Below are 15,157 nucleotides of genomic sequence, written 5' to 3' on the forward strand. Positions count from 1 at the left end.
ACATGACAATAACAGGACAGAGGAGAGGAGAAAAAAAATAAAGCTGTGTTGGAGCAAAGGTGCTATATTTTACCAGAATTATGTTAAGTAGAAGTAGATTGTAATATTAAGATGCATAATTCGTTCTCTGTATCAAGCGCTATACATAAATAGCAATAACAGCTAAACAATTAGGGGAATTAAAATGGTATACTGAAAAATGCATTTCAACACAAAAGAAGACAGTAAATGGCAGGAGCAAATCAAATAATATTTAAAACCTGCATTAAATGTAAATGGACTAAAACCTCCAATAAAAAGGCAGAGATGGTCAGTCTGGATAAAAAAGCAAGATCTAACCATATGCAGTCAATGAAACTTTTAAAATCCAGAGATACAAATACTTTGATTTTAAAGGACAGAAAAAGATAAGCCATAGAAACAGGAATCATACCAAATCAATCAAAGCAAGCAGATTTTAAGACAACATTCCTAGAGACAAAGAGAACTACTTCGTTATAACAAAAGGGTCAGAATACCAGGAAAATGTAAAAATTTTAAGTGTACAGGGACCTAAAACAAATCCTTAAAATACATAAAGCAGGAACTAACAGAACTAAAAGAAGAAACTGTTTCTGAGAGGCAGTTATTGAAATCTCCAACCATACTGTTGAAGACAGAACTTGAAAGAAAAACAATAAGCATATTGAAGATTTGTACAATATCAACCAATTTGACCTGACCATTAATTTACAATATGTAACCTCCAAACAGCAGAATACATGTTCTTTTCAAGCACATGTGGATTACTGTCCACGATGGAGAACATGCTTGACCAGGATACAGCAATCTTGTTTTGAACAGTCAAGATGGTAAATATTTACACTTAGGAGCCAGATCTGTCACAACTATGCAATTCTGTCATTCTGGTGTAAAGGAAGCCAAAGGCCGTATGTTTATGAATGGCCAGGGCTGTGTTCCAGTAAAATTTTATTTACTAAAGCAGGTAACCTACATATGGGCCATACTTCACAGACTTCTGTGCTAGACCATAAAACAAGTCTCAACATACTTAAAAAGACAAATTATGCAAAATATGGTCTTCAACAACATAATTAGAAATCAACAAAAAAAAAGTATGCTAAAAAAATCCCAAATATTTGGAAATTAAACACCATGCTTAGAAAAACCCCATGAGTCAAAGAAACTATGAATTCAAAGAATATTCAACTATATGACAATGAAAACACCACATATTACAATACAGAGAATACAGTTAAAGAAGTAAATACAGTATAATTTTAAATAGTTATATTAGAAAAGTAGAAATGGAGAAAATAACTTAAGCTTCAACTTCAAAAAGCTAGAAAAGAGTAAACCAAATGCAAATTAGAAGGAAATAACGAAGACCAAGAAATCAATTCAATTGAAAATGTAAAGGAAAAAAAAAAAAAAAAACAGTGAAACCAAAAGTTGGATAAGCTTTATCTAGACTAATCAAGAAGGGAGAGAAGATACAAATTATCAGTACCAGGAATAAGGAAGGTGACATCACTACAGACTGTACAGAAATCCAAAGACTTACAAAGAAATATTATGAACAATTTCTGCCTACAAATTAGGTCATTTAAATAAAATAAAAAGATAAGTATTATCAAATTACTCATGAAAAAATAGAACATCACAGAATAAAACTATGCCATTAAAAAGTTGAATTCATATTAAAAATCTTCCCTGGTCCACATGGCTTCAATGGTAAATACTGCCAAACAATTAAGGAAGAAGTAATACCAATCCTATGATTATTATTTCAGGAAACAGGGCAGGAAAAACTACACTGTCCAACGTGACATTAGAGGTTCCAGTCAATACAACCAGGCAAGGAAAAAAACGAAAGGTATACAGTTCAGGAAAAAAGTAGCAAAGACCCTCTGTCTCTAAAGATAACATGATCTTGTATGTAGAAAATCCTAAGGAATCTAAAAAGTAAATTTTAACATGCAAGTTTAGCAAGGTCACAGAATATATGATCAATACATAAAAATCTACAATACTTCCCAATTTTAAAATGTACAATGAAGTTACAGTAATCGGGTCAGTACAGACTTCTTGATCTATGTTTATGAGGTAGGTATAGACATGCAGATCAATGGAACAGAACAGAGCCCGGAAATAAATTAGTAATTATGTTTTCCCCCTGAGATGAGGACAAGATAAAGTTGTCCTCTCTCACCATTTCTGTTCACATTGTAATGGAAGTCCTAGCAAATGCAGTGAGACAAGAAAAGGAAATAAGAAGTACACAAACTGAGAAGGAAGAAACGAAGCTGACTTTTTTCATGAATGACATGATTGTCTATGTAAAAGACCCCAAAGAATCAGAAAGAAAATTACTGGAACCAATAAATGATTATACACAATACTGGAGGACAATGTTGTTAAGATAACAAATCTTCTCATCTTGATCTGTAAATTCAATGTGATCACAATCAAAATCTCAGCAAGTGACTTTGTGGACATCAACAAATCAATTTGAATGTTTATATGGAAAGGCAAAAGACTGAGACTAGCCAACATGATACTGAAATAAGACTGATACTACACCTGACTTCAAGACTTATTATACAACTATAGGAATCAAGACAGCGTGGGAAAAGAACAGATCAGCAGAACAGAACACAGCACAGAAATACAGCCCCATAAATATAAACTGACCTTTGACAAAAGGCAATACATAAAGATTAATCTTTTTAACAAATGATGCTGTAACAGCTGGACACCCACATACAAAAAAAAAAAAAAAAAAAAATCAATCTAGACATAGATCTTATCCTTTTCATGAAAATAACTCAAAATGAATCTCAGACATGAATGTAAAGTGCAACACTATAAAATTTTTAGAAAACAACACTGGAAAAATGTAAATTGGAATAAAAGGCAAAAATCTAGCAGTAGCCCAAACATGGCACAAAAACTGTATTCCAACAGAATTTACAAACGGCTTTCTTCCTCTATACTGAGCAAATCTAGCAGAAATTTAGTGAATCCAGATGACTAAAGAGATATTTTTGTAATGGATTAGGCTTAGGGAATTAACTTTACATAATTCTCACAAATTATGAGGTCCTCTGTTTCTAGAATAAGTTAACATTTCCTAATTGATTTAAAAGAAATAAATATTTTAGACAAATATTTTAAGGGTAAAACTCAGTTCTATTACCTATATTACAGTGAAGCACCTAGTACCTGCACAAAAAAAAGTCCATATACATGTGGCCAGTGACTATCTTATTAAACAGAGTAGATATAAAACACTTCTATCATTATAGAAAGTTCTATTGGAAAGTACTGCTCTAGGCCTACAAACATGGGCCATCTTGTGTTTTGGTTCACAGTATTAGGAGATGCACTGAATTCCACTTGTGCTTGGGATGTGGAAAGCTGCAAGAGAATGTTATTTTCACCTCAACAATAAGGGAGAAATTCTAGATGATCTACAAAATAGTAAGTTTTCTTAGGCTTATCAGAGAGCTAAAGTCACAAGGCACATAAACAAGTGTTAAAACAGCTAAAGAAACAAGACATAAGAGGAATTTACACTCACAAGCTCTTTTCATAAGCCCAAGTAGTCATGAGAAAGATCTGGAGTAGGATAGAAGTTCAGCATCCTTGGTGATACTGTCAGTCACATGGGAAATTATAAAAATCTGAGCTAGAAAATTAAAATAGGGCATAAAAACTCTCTGCAATTCTTACAGTAATTTGTATACAGATGTTTATACATTTGTTTAAAATGTAATAAAAATGTACACAGATGTCCACAGCAGCATTATTCCTCACAGACAGAAATTAGAAAGAACCCAAACGTTTAGTCAACTGAAAAATGGAGAAATAAAATGTGATAACCATACAATGGAATATTATTCAGCCACAAAAAGAAATAAAGTATTTGTAAATACTTCAACGTAGACAAACCTTGAAAATACTATTGTAAGTGAAAGAAGCCAGATGTAAAACAGGTAAGGTCACTTACACTTTGTGAGGCACAGGTGGGAGGGTAGCTTGAGGTCAGGAGTTTAAGACCAGCCTGAGCAATATAATGAGACCCCATCTATATTTGAAAATTAAAAAAAAAAAAAAAAAAAAAATCTAAAAGGCAACATATTATATAATTCCTTTTATATGGAATTCCAGGATAGGCAAATCAGAGAGGCAGAAAGCAGATTACCGGTTGCTAAGGGCTACGGGGATGTGAAAATGGAAAGTGACTATCATGGGCACGGGCTTTCTTTTTGGAGTGTTAACATGTTCTGTAACTGGATAGTGGTAATGGTGGTACAACTTGGTTAATATACTAAAAGCAGTGGTAATGATGGTACAACTCGGTTAATATACTAAAAGTCACTGAATTCCATTCTCTAAGAGGATAAATTGTGTAATACACAAATTATTTTTCAATAAAAAAATGTATGGGGTACAGCTAAAGTAGTACTTAGAGGAAAAATTATAGCTTTAGGTGCTTAAAATAGATCAAGTCACTAACCTGATCATTCAGAAAAATTAAAACAAAAATGAAGAAGATCTAAATAAATGGAAAGAAATACTATATTCACAGATTCACAGAAGGCTACATATTAAGATAACAATTCTACTCCAAATTGACTTATACATTCAATGTACTTCCAATCAACATCCCAGAAGGCTTTTTCATTAAATAAGTTAATAATGTGATTCTAAAATTTACATGATGCAAACAGCTAAGAAAAGCCAAAATAATTCTGAAAAAGAGAAAACAACATTAGATTACTCATGCTACCTGATTTCAAAAGTTTCTAGAAACTAATGAAAACAACATAAGGTATTGTTACAAAGACAGACACAGATAAACAGAAGAGTTCCAAAACAGACCCATATGTATATATTCAATTGACTTTGACAAGGTTACCAAAGCAGATAATTCAGTGGAGAAAGAACAGTCTTTTCAACACATGATGTTGGAAAAACAGAACATTCAAATCCAACAACACTTATATTGCACCAGACCATAATCAACATGAAATAGATGACAGTCATGAGTGTTAAACCTAAACCTATTTAATTTCTAGAAGTAAACACCTGAGAAAATCTTTGTGATTTTAGGGTAGACAAAGATCTCTTAGACAAGACACCAAGAACAAGATATATTAAAAAAAAAAAAAAAAAAAAAAACCTGATAAATTCCGTAAAAATCAAAATTTTCTGCTCTTAGAGCCTAGAGAAAATGTTTATAGAGCACACATCTGATAAAGTATTTATTTCCAAAATATATAAAGAACTCTCACACCTCAAGAGTAAGAAAACAACTCAACCAAAACATGTGCAAGATATGAACAGACATTTCATCAAAGAACAGGGATGGCAAATAAGCACGTGAAAAGATGCTCATCAGTCACTGGGGGGAAGCAAACAAAAGCCATAAGATACTACTACCTACCTACAAGAATGGGTAAAATTTAAAAATGCCACGTGATGGAGTCGTAAATATTACTCTCATGTATTTGTGGAGGGAATGCAAAATGAATACAGCAACTTTGGCAAAATGCTTAGCAGCTTTTTATAAAGTTAAACATATACTTACCACACAAACCACCAATCTGTGCCTATGCATTTACCTGAGAGAAATAATAATATATGTCCAAAGACCCATATGCAAACATTTCACAGCCACTTAATTCATCATTGCCAAAAACTGGAAAACAAATTGTAGTACACCCATATAATGGAGTACTATTCAGCAATAAAAAGTAACAAACTACTAAAACATCAACAACATGGTTGACACTCTCAAAAATATTATGCTAAGTGAAAGAAGATGGATATACAGGGTCACGCCTACTGTCTGTATTATATGGCATTCTAGAAAAGAAACTCCTACAGCTATACAGACAGAGAGACAGAAATCAGACCAGTGGTTGCCAGAAATGGGGTTGGGAGAAGACTCACTACAAAAGGTACAGGAGGGAACCTTAAAGAAACAAAACAAAACCTCTAAGAGGCAATATGATAAACACTGCTCCTTGTACTACTTTATCTGTGTTAGTTTTCTGAATCATGTACTCTGGTGCTTGTAAATAACAGTAACAAACACGTACTAACCTCTCACTATGTTCTCACAATATTCTATACCTTTACATGTATTAACTTTTAAGTTATATGAGGAAGGTACAATTATTACTTCCATATTATAGTTGATTGAACAGGCACAGGGTGGGGATTTAAACAACCTCCAGTGACAGAGCCGGAAATCAAACCAAGAGAAAACCAAACCCTGGCAATTATGCTATAGACTTTACTCTTAATTACTCAATCATGATGAAAATGTTTTAATCTCTGCAGAACACAAATCCAAAAGTGTATCCTAAAATGTCTGTCAACATCAGCTTGTAACTGTAATAGGGCACCAAGAAATAATAATGCTATGACAAATTACTTATCTTCTAAATTTTAAAAACATATACCTTGTAAAAGAGTTGGTTTAAAAACAAAAACACTGGGTGAGGAATTAAACAACTTAATATTTACATATTAGATATTACAAAAATATTTTCACCTTTTTATAACTTCATTTGGGTTACAAACAACTTTTCAGAATAGTTAGAACTGTAATTACTTCCACTTTCAATTAGTAATAATGAAATTTTAAATAAATGTCATTATCTATTATAATTCTGTAGCCAAAACATTTTCTCTATCTTAGGAGAAAACTGAATGAGATTCAAAAGTGTCAATTTGTCAAGAGTCAGAGAGTATTTTATGCCAGAACTCAAACACAAGTATTCTTATTTTCAAATACTGAAGCTATTTCCACCGTAAACCTAATTTATTTAAATGTATTGTTTTTAAAAAGAAAACAAAAGAAAACCTCACTAGAATAATCTCCCAGTTTCTGGGTGAGAATGTTTTATCATTCCATCCTTCTGTTAATATGATCCTTCAAAGCAATGTTATCTATAATTTCTTCTAGATTATCAACTTCATATAACCTTGTATAACCAACACATAAAACAGCACCTGCTTCATATTGTATTCTACAAAAATTTCTGTTGAATTAATAAAACAGTATCATGCCACTTAAAAAAAGAAAAGCTGTAATGAACAAGCTAATCCTAAAACTTACGAAAATGCAAGGGACCCCATATAACCAAAGCAATCTTGAAAAAGAACAAAGTTGAAGGACTTATGCTTTTGGATTTCAAAACTCATTACAAAGCTACAGTAACCAAAACTGTGCAGTAGTGGCATAAAGACACAACATACTGATGGCAAGGGAATGGAACAGAATTGAGAGTCCAGAAAAAAAACCATACATTTATAATCAATTGATTTCTGACAGAAGTGCTAAAACCATTCAACAAGAGTATATTTTTTTTAACAGTGCTAAGATAAGTGGATATCCACATGCAAAAGAATGAAGTTGGAACTCCTCTCTCACACCATATACAAAAATTAACCCGAAATGGATCAAAGACCTAAGTGGAGGAACTTGACATATAAAATCTTTAGAAGGAAACAGAGGTGTAAGTCTTCATGACCTTCACTTAGGCCAACAGTTTCCTTAAATATAACACTAAAAGCACAAGCAACAAGAACAAAAATTAATTAGACTTCATAAAAATTTAAAATTCATGCAAAGGACACTATCCACAGAGTGAAAAGGCAATCCACAAATATGCTCAAAAGGGATTCAAATGATTCACTACCAAAAGAATCCACTACAAAAAGAAGACTAATGGAGAAATGAGGGACAAAAAAAGCTATAAGGCATATACAAAACAGCACAACCACAGAAATCAGTCCCTCTTTATGAGTAATTACTTCCAATGTGTATTAAACTCTCCAAAAACAGAGATTGTCAGAAAGAATAAACACATGATCCAACCACATGCTGTTATGTAAGAGATGCACTTTAAATCCAAAGACAAAGAGACTGAAAGGACAGAAAGTTATTTCATGCAAATAGTAACCAAAAGAGAGAAAAGATAAGACTTTAACTCTACAAAATTCAAAACAAAACAAAAAACGGCAGGGTGTGGTGGCTCACACCTGTAATTCCAACACTTTGGGAGGTGAGGAGGGAGGATTGCTTGAGCCCAGGAGTTTGAGACCAGCCTGGGCAACATGGTGAAACCTCATCTCTACAAAATTAGACAAGAAAAAACAGACTTTGAATTTTTTTTGTTTAAAAAAAGGTTACAAAAGAGAAAGAACCCAAAATATATACAGCAATAAAACAGTTCAATACAGCAAGAAGGTATAGCAATTACAAACATTTATGTACGTAATAACAGACCATCAAAATATAGGAAGAAAAAATTTGAGAGAATTGAAGAAATAAACAGTTCTACAACAATAGCTGGTGACATCAATACTCTATTCCCAATAATGGATAAAACCACCAGAAAGGAGATAACACAGAACTTAACACAACAAACCAACTAGGTCTAAAAGACAGACGCAAAACACTTTATTGAACAACGACAGCATATGCAATTCTTCTCAAGTACACATGGGACATTTTCCAGGATAGACAATACGCTGGGCCACAAATTAAAGATGAAAATTAAGTTTCAATAGATTTAAAAAGATAGATACCATACAAAGTATCTTCTCCAACTATAACAGGATGAAGTCAGAAATTAGCAACAGAAGGAAAACTGGGAAATAAATTTGTGGAAATTAAACAAGATACTTACCAACAGATCAAAAATCAAAATGAGAGAACACTGAATGAAAACAAAACCACAATGTATCAGAACTTATGAGAACCCGTGAAAGTAGTACTAAGGGAAAATTTTATAGCAAAAATGCCTACATTCAAAAACAACAACAAAAAAAATCTCAAATCAAAAACCTGACTTCACAAACTAAGTTGTGAACTAGAAAAAGAACAAACTAGGGCCGGGCATGGTGGCTCACGCCTGTAAATCCAGCACTTTGGGGGGCCACGGCAGGTGGATCATGAGTTCAGCAGTTCAAGACCAGCCTGACCAACATGGTGAAACCCCATCTCTAATAAAAATACAAAAATTAGCCAGGCGTACTGGCGGGCGCCTGTAATCCCAGCTACTCAGGAGGCTGAGGCAGAGAATCGCTTGAACCCAGGAGGCGGAGGTTGCAGTGAGCCAAAATTGCACCACTGCACTCCAGCCTGGGAGACAGAGCAAGAAAAAAAAAAAAAAAGAAAGAAAAAGAGAAAGAATAAACTAAACCCAAAGCTTCCAGAAAGACAAAATTGAATAAATAATACAGACTGTAACAGAGAGAGTGCTCACTTCAGCAGCAATATACACTAAATGAGAAATAAGGACACAGAAAAAATAAATAAATAAATAAATGAAACCAAAAGTTGGTTCCTTAAAAAGATCAACACAATTGACAAATCTTTGGGCTAGATTAAGAAAAAAAAGAGAGAAGACTCAAATCACTAAGATCAGAAAGTGGGACATTACTACTGATTCCATAGGAGACAAGAAGGATTTTAAGGGAGTATTATCAAGTCTTGTATGCCAACAAATTGAATAGCTTACATCAACACATTCCTATTAATAGAAACACAAAAACCTACCAAGACTAAATCATGATGAAATAGAGAATCTGCAGACACAACTTGCAAGGAAACTCAATCAGAAATCTCCCAACAAAGAGAAGTCCTGGTCCTGATGGCTTCACTGGTGAATTCTACTAAAACATTTAAAGAACTGAACCAACACTAATCCTCAATCTTTTCCAAAAACTGAAGAGAAGGGATCACTTCCTAACTCATTCTATGATGCCAGCATTACCCTGATCCAAAAGCCAGACAGACACTGCAAGTAAAGCATATTATAAACCAGTATCACCTTATGAACACTGATGGATAAATCCTTAGGAAAATACTAGCAAACCAAATTCAGCAGCGTATGAAAAAGATTATATATCATGACCAACTGGGACTTATTTATGAATGTAATGTGCTCAAAATTCAAAAATGCAAATGGTAGTTAACTCTGGGTGATTTTTTTCCTCAGATTTTTCTGCTGTCTAAATGTCCACAAAATAGAATATTTTATTTTTTAAATTTATTATAAAGTTTGAAAAATACACAAGTGTAGAGAATATTAAAATAGTTACAAACCTAGCTATTCAGACTTTCAAATTCAAAAATAATACATTTGCTTCAGAATATTTGATTTAAAATTTATTTAGCTGACATAGTTGAAGCTCCCTTAATACTGGCCATCTCAGTATCACCCATTCACCCTCAGGAAAACCCATTATCACAAAGCTGGTGTACATGCAACTTATCTATAACATTTTTATACTTTCATTATAAACTGCTATTAACAAACAGTATGGTTTGTACTGCTTAAAAACTTACATCAAAGATTTCTCATACTGCACATGTTTTATCATAACTTATTTTTCCTCTAAGCATTATATTATCAGGATCAAGGCACATATGCATTATTTTTATAATTTAAAATATTATATAATTTATTAAAAGGCATTCAACAGAGGTTCTAGATTTTAAGTTTTTTTTGTTTGTTTGTTTTTTTCTCAGCTGCACACAATAAACAGAGTTTTTAAAAACACTTTGAAAAGTACAGCAGCACTGGCAACATCCTACTGCTTGGTATCATCTTCATTTCTATGGGTATTTTTCTTCTCTTTTAAACTCAAGATTAAGACACTGTCTATACAGATCACATAGAAACATTCTCCTCTAGAATTCCACGCTAGAGCAAAAATACTCATTAGCCAAGTAGTTTTAAACAATGTAAAATAATTATTAAAGAGAAAATTTATGCTGTCATTCACCTAGCTACCTAAAAATATACTTAATGAAATATACAAAAACGTACTGACACACACAAGTTTTGGTAATTTCTATCACTGGAAAATTATAAGCTAAAGCTAAAATAATAAATACGTAAATAAATGCAAGCTCTAAATTGAACCCAAGAGTAAGTAGCATCATACTTCATATGTAGGGGAAAAAATAATTAAGTTTAAATAGCCTAGTAGCAGCAAAATAAATAATGCTGGTTTCAGAAACAATTTAAAATTCTAACCCATCAAAAAATGCTTCAACTTTCCTGGGTAACTATTTCTTACCTATCTCCCCAAAACAAAGAAACAAAAATATCAACAGATTGTTTTATGATACCCCTGCTTCTGGAGTTCTGACTTATTTAAAAAGGATATTATCATCACTGGTAAATTAGCCATAACAGGACTTTTGTGAAAAACCACGATTTATCTATATATTAATCTAGTTACACGTAACTTGAGAGACGCCTGACATATTTTTAAATGCTATCCATTATTAAATTATGAACAGTAATACAGATCTCTGTACGCAACTATATAATTTGTAAAAGACAAATTTGCGTACAGTCTAAAGTGTTTCATGAGAAAGGTCACGAGTATTAATGGTAGCAAAACATTAAGTGTTACTTACCCACAAGTAGTATGTGAACTGAAGTGCAAAAATAGCAATGCCTTCATTATCAAAGGATCCAGCTACTGACCGAGATATGTAGCCTGGTACAATAGCAATAAAACAAGCAGCTAAAAGTCCTGCTCCTTGGTTCCAAAGTTCTCTGGTAAGCAAGAAAGTAGATATAGATGTAAGGCCGCTAAAAGTTGGGGCAAGGAACACACATACATCTCTTATGTGAACTGTTATGTTCAATGTATTTAAAATCCAATGAATAAGGCCAGCTGTTATCATCAACCCTGGGTAAACCTAGGAAGAAAAAAATGGAAAATTTAATTACATATAAAATGAGACACAAAAATATTAATATATGTACTCTTCTTTATTATTACACTTTGTTTACCATAAGTTTGAAAGCAACATCTCAAAACAATTTGCCTTCTTTATAAACTACAAAAAAACCCCACACCATTGTGTGTTGCATATAAAGAACTAGTTCATATATGGAGGAAATACATAAAAAGATCAGAAAGAATATGAAACAAGAATGATTAAAATTGAAAATGCTTAACAATGGAATGATTAAAATTGGAAATGTTTAACAATGTTAACTGTAGGTAACTTTCTTACTGATCCTACTAACTTTTTTTTTTTTTTAAATCAAAACAGGGTCTTAGTCTAGATTATCCTTGAATTTGGGGTTCTAACATACTCCAATTTTGCCCATACTTGTGTGTACATAAGAAAATGAGAAAAGAAAGATAAGATAAAGAAAAATGACACACAAAACTATTTAAGTCATATTTATTAAAAAAAGTCCCTTCCTTTCAAGGCCTAGACTTGGAAAGTAAGCAACTCTAGCTAGGAAAAGAGGGAATAGTCAGTTGGTGAATTCAGAGATAATGTTTTGGGACTCCTAAAAAATTAAATGTTTTTATACCACATAAATACTTAGGGATACAAGGGAAATAATAAACTAGAAGAGGCCAGTTAACAGTTATACTCACCCTCATTCTAAAAGAGACACATTAAACATTAAAAGGATTCAAGAACAGTAAACAGGACATTCTTCCTGAGTTATTATTCGGTGATTAAAACATGCATTTACATCTGCTTCCTTAGGTAAGTTCTAAAAGACTCTTTTTTTACTCCACAACAGAAACTACGAAGGTTATAAATTTCCTTTCCCTGCTATACAATTTGTAACTGCAACCTCTCTCCCCCACACTCCCATCTTTAACTCTCTTGCTTTTTTTCCATAACACTTACAATCATTTGACGTACTATTTATTTTACTTATTTACTGTCTATTTATTAACTGCCTACGCTCCCAAGAATATAAGCTCCAGAATAGCAGGAAATTTTTCTCCAGCATCCAGAAAAATAACTGGCACAAAGTGGATGTTCAATACCTACTGCATGCATGGAAGGAGAAAGGGGGAGGGAGAGAAAAAAAGTATGATAATTCATCCACATTCTCAACACATAAAAATTTTGTTCCTCTTCAGATTCAATACTAGGTACCAGTGTGTGATTCTGTCAGCAATATGAGGGGGAAAAGAAGGAAGTGAATTTAAAAATACTTTTCAAGGTAAGTCAATATATCCATATAATACGGCAGACTGAACTGACACACACAAAAACAGCCAAGATTCATGGAAGTACTAAATGAAAGAACCAAAAATAAACCAACAAATAAAACCCCAACAACAAAAAAAGCATAATCAAGCTCAAGATAGGGAATTCTCCAGATGCCAAAAATGAAGACAAAATTCAAAGTAGGTACTGATGTCATGGGAGCTCACAGGAGAGAAGAAAAGAGCCAAACATTACCAGGCCTGATACAGGCCTTAAGGAATGAAAATGGGGGGGTTTCACCCAACACAGGAATCAAAGTGAAGACCTAATTTCCAGCAAAAAATCAGGACCAGCTTATGAAACTAGACAAATTCTATTCATCCACCAAGGAACTCTGCTTGCCTTCCAATGCTCAGAGCAGAAACAAAGTCCTAAAGGAGAATATGGAACTCATTCAAATGTGTGAATGTGGGCTCTAGATTTCTAATAACTTTAAGTAAGTATAAGAAACCTCAAACTAAGTAAAACTGTCCCCAAACCAGTGAAACCCCTAAAATTCTCCAGCAAAGGCAAATGAGAAAGATTATTACAGGGATTATTCCAAATCTCAGGACCTCAGGACTCTCAGAGAAAATAGGCTTCCACTGAGGATTAATTTAAGATAAAGGTATAAACCACACAAGAAAAACTATAGTTATCAAATGTAATACAATTTAGGTATATGATAAGATTAGCACCACAAGAACTGCAGGTAATAGCTATCTGCCACATGTACTACTCATTTAATACTTTTCCAACTCCACTGCAGAACATGGTAACTACTATTGTGCCTTCATCTCTTTATGCCTTTCTCTCTATTTACCACAAGGATACGAAGATGTCCCAGACTAGAAACACAACACCTTACTATCATGGAGAACATATTCTTTCTAAACACAAAGGGAACATTTATAAAAATCTGGATATATCCTAAGCCACAAGTCAAGTCTCAGTAATTTTAAAGGATTGAAATTACATAGAAGAGCCGGGCGTGGTGGCTCAAGCCTGTAATCCCAGCACTTTGGGAGGCTGAGACGGGCGGATCACGAGGTCAGGAGATCGAGACCATCCTGGCTAACACGGTGAAACCCCGTCTCTACTAAAAATACAAAAAAAACTAGCCGGGCGAGGTGGCGGGCACCTGTAGTCCCAGCTACTCAGGAGGCTGAGGCAGGAGAATGGCGTAAACCCGGGAGACGGAGCTTGCAGTGAGCTGAGATCCGGCCACTGCACTCCAGCCCGGGCGACAGAGCAAGACTCCGTATCAAAAAAAAAAAAAAAAAAAAAATTACATAGAAGGTGTTCTCTAACCACAACATATTTGAAGTACAAAGCAAAAAACATAACTGGGTAATCCCCTTATGTTTGAAATTAAATACAATTCTAAATAATCCATGAGTCAGGGAAATTACAATGAAAATTAAGATACATTTTGACTGAAATAATGAGAACACTACACATCAGAACTTATGAAATGCAGCTAGTACAGTGGTTAGTGTGTAATTTCTAGGCTTAAAATGCATCTCTTAATAATGAAGTTGAAAATTACTGAGTAAACCATCTCAAGAAGTCAGAAAAAGAACACGAAAATAAACTCACAAAAGTAGAAGAAAATAAATTAAAATTTTAAAAATGCAAAACAAACATATACTAAAGGTAATCAACAGAGTCAGAAGTTTCTTTGGGTTAATAAAAACCCTTATAAAATGAATAAGCCTGGCAAAATTGATTTTAAAAAATCAAACATATATTTCTCCAATACAAGACAATGTTGCCTTGTCTTTCACCTTCAAAATTCTCCTTATGTCCCAAATCCTAAAAATATTCGCTTTTATGTCATCTTTCTGGATATCAGAAGTCTACATGAACTATAATCTTTAGTCAATTACCTGGAATAATTTGGAGACATTCAGGGCCTGAAAAATTCTACTTATCCGATTATTCTAGATATATAATTATCATGATTATTCTATGTTTTTATCTCCTTCCAAACAAATTCCTTTTTCAACCAAATTGCTGTAAGAGCAGATACACAAATAACCTGAACTTCATTCAGATGCGTTGTGATAGCAGATCCCCACCCAGCCTCCACCACTTGTCAAA

General features: G+C 33.4%; 1 protein-coding gene across 1 annotated transcript in view; it reads right to left on the minus strand.

Moving 5' to 3' along the window:
• STT3B (STT3 oligosaccharyltransferase complex catalytic subunit B) overlaps positions 1-15,157 on the minus strand; it is a 104,607-nt gene that overhangs the window by 46,895 nt on the left and 42,555 nt on the right. The window contains exon 3 of the mRNA XM_023192293.2: positions 11,459-11,746. Within this exon, the coding sequence (XP_023048061.1) occupies positions 11,459-11,746 (288 nt within the window). The remainder of the gene's footprint in view (positions 1-11,458; positions 11,747-15,157) is intronic.

Source organism: Piliocolobus tephrosceles, chromosome 2 (assembly GCF_002776525.5).
Source record: "Piliocolobus tephrosceles isolate RC106 chromosome 2, ASM277652v3, whole genome shotgun sequence".
Classification (NCBI taxonomy): domain Eukaryota; kingdom Metazoa; phylum Chordata; class Mammalia; order Primates; family Cercopithecidae; genus Piliocolobus; species Piliocolobus tephrosceles.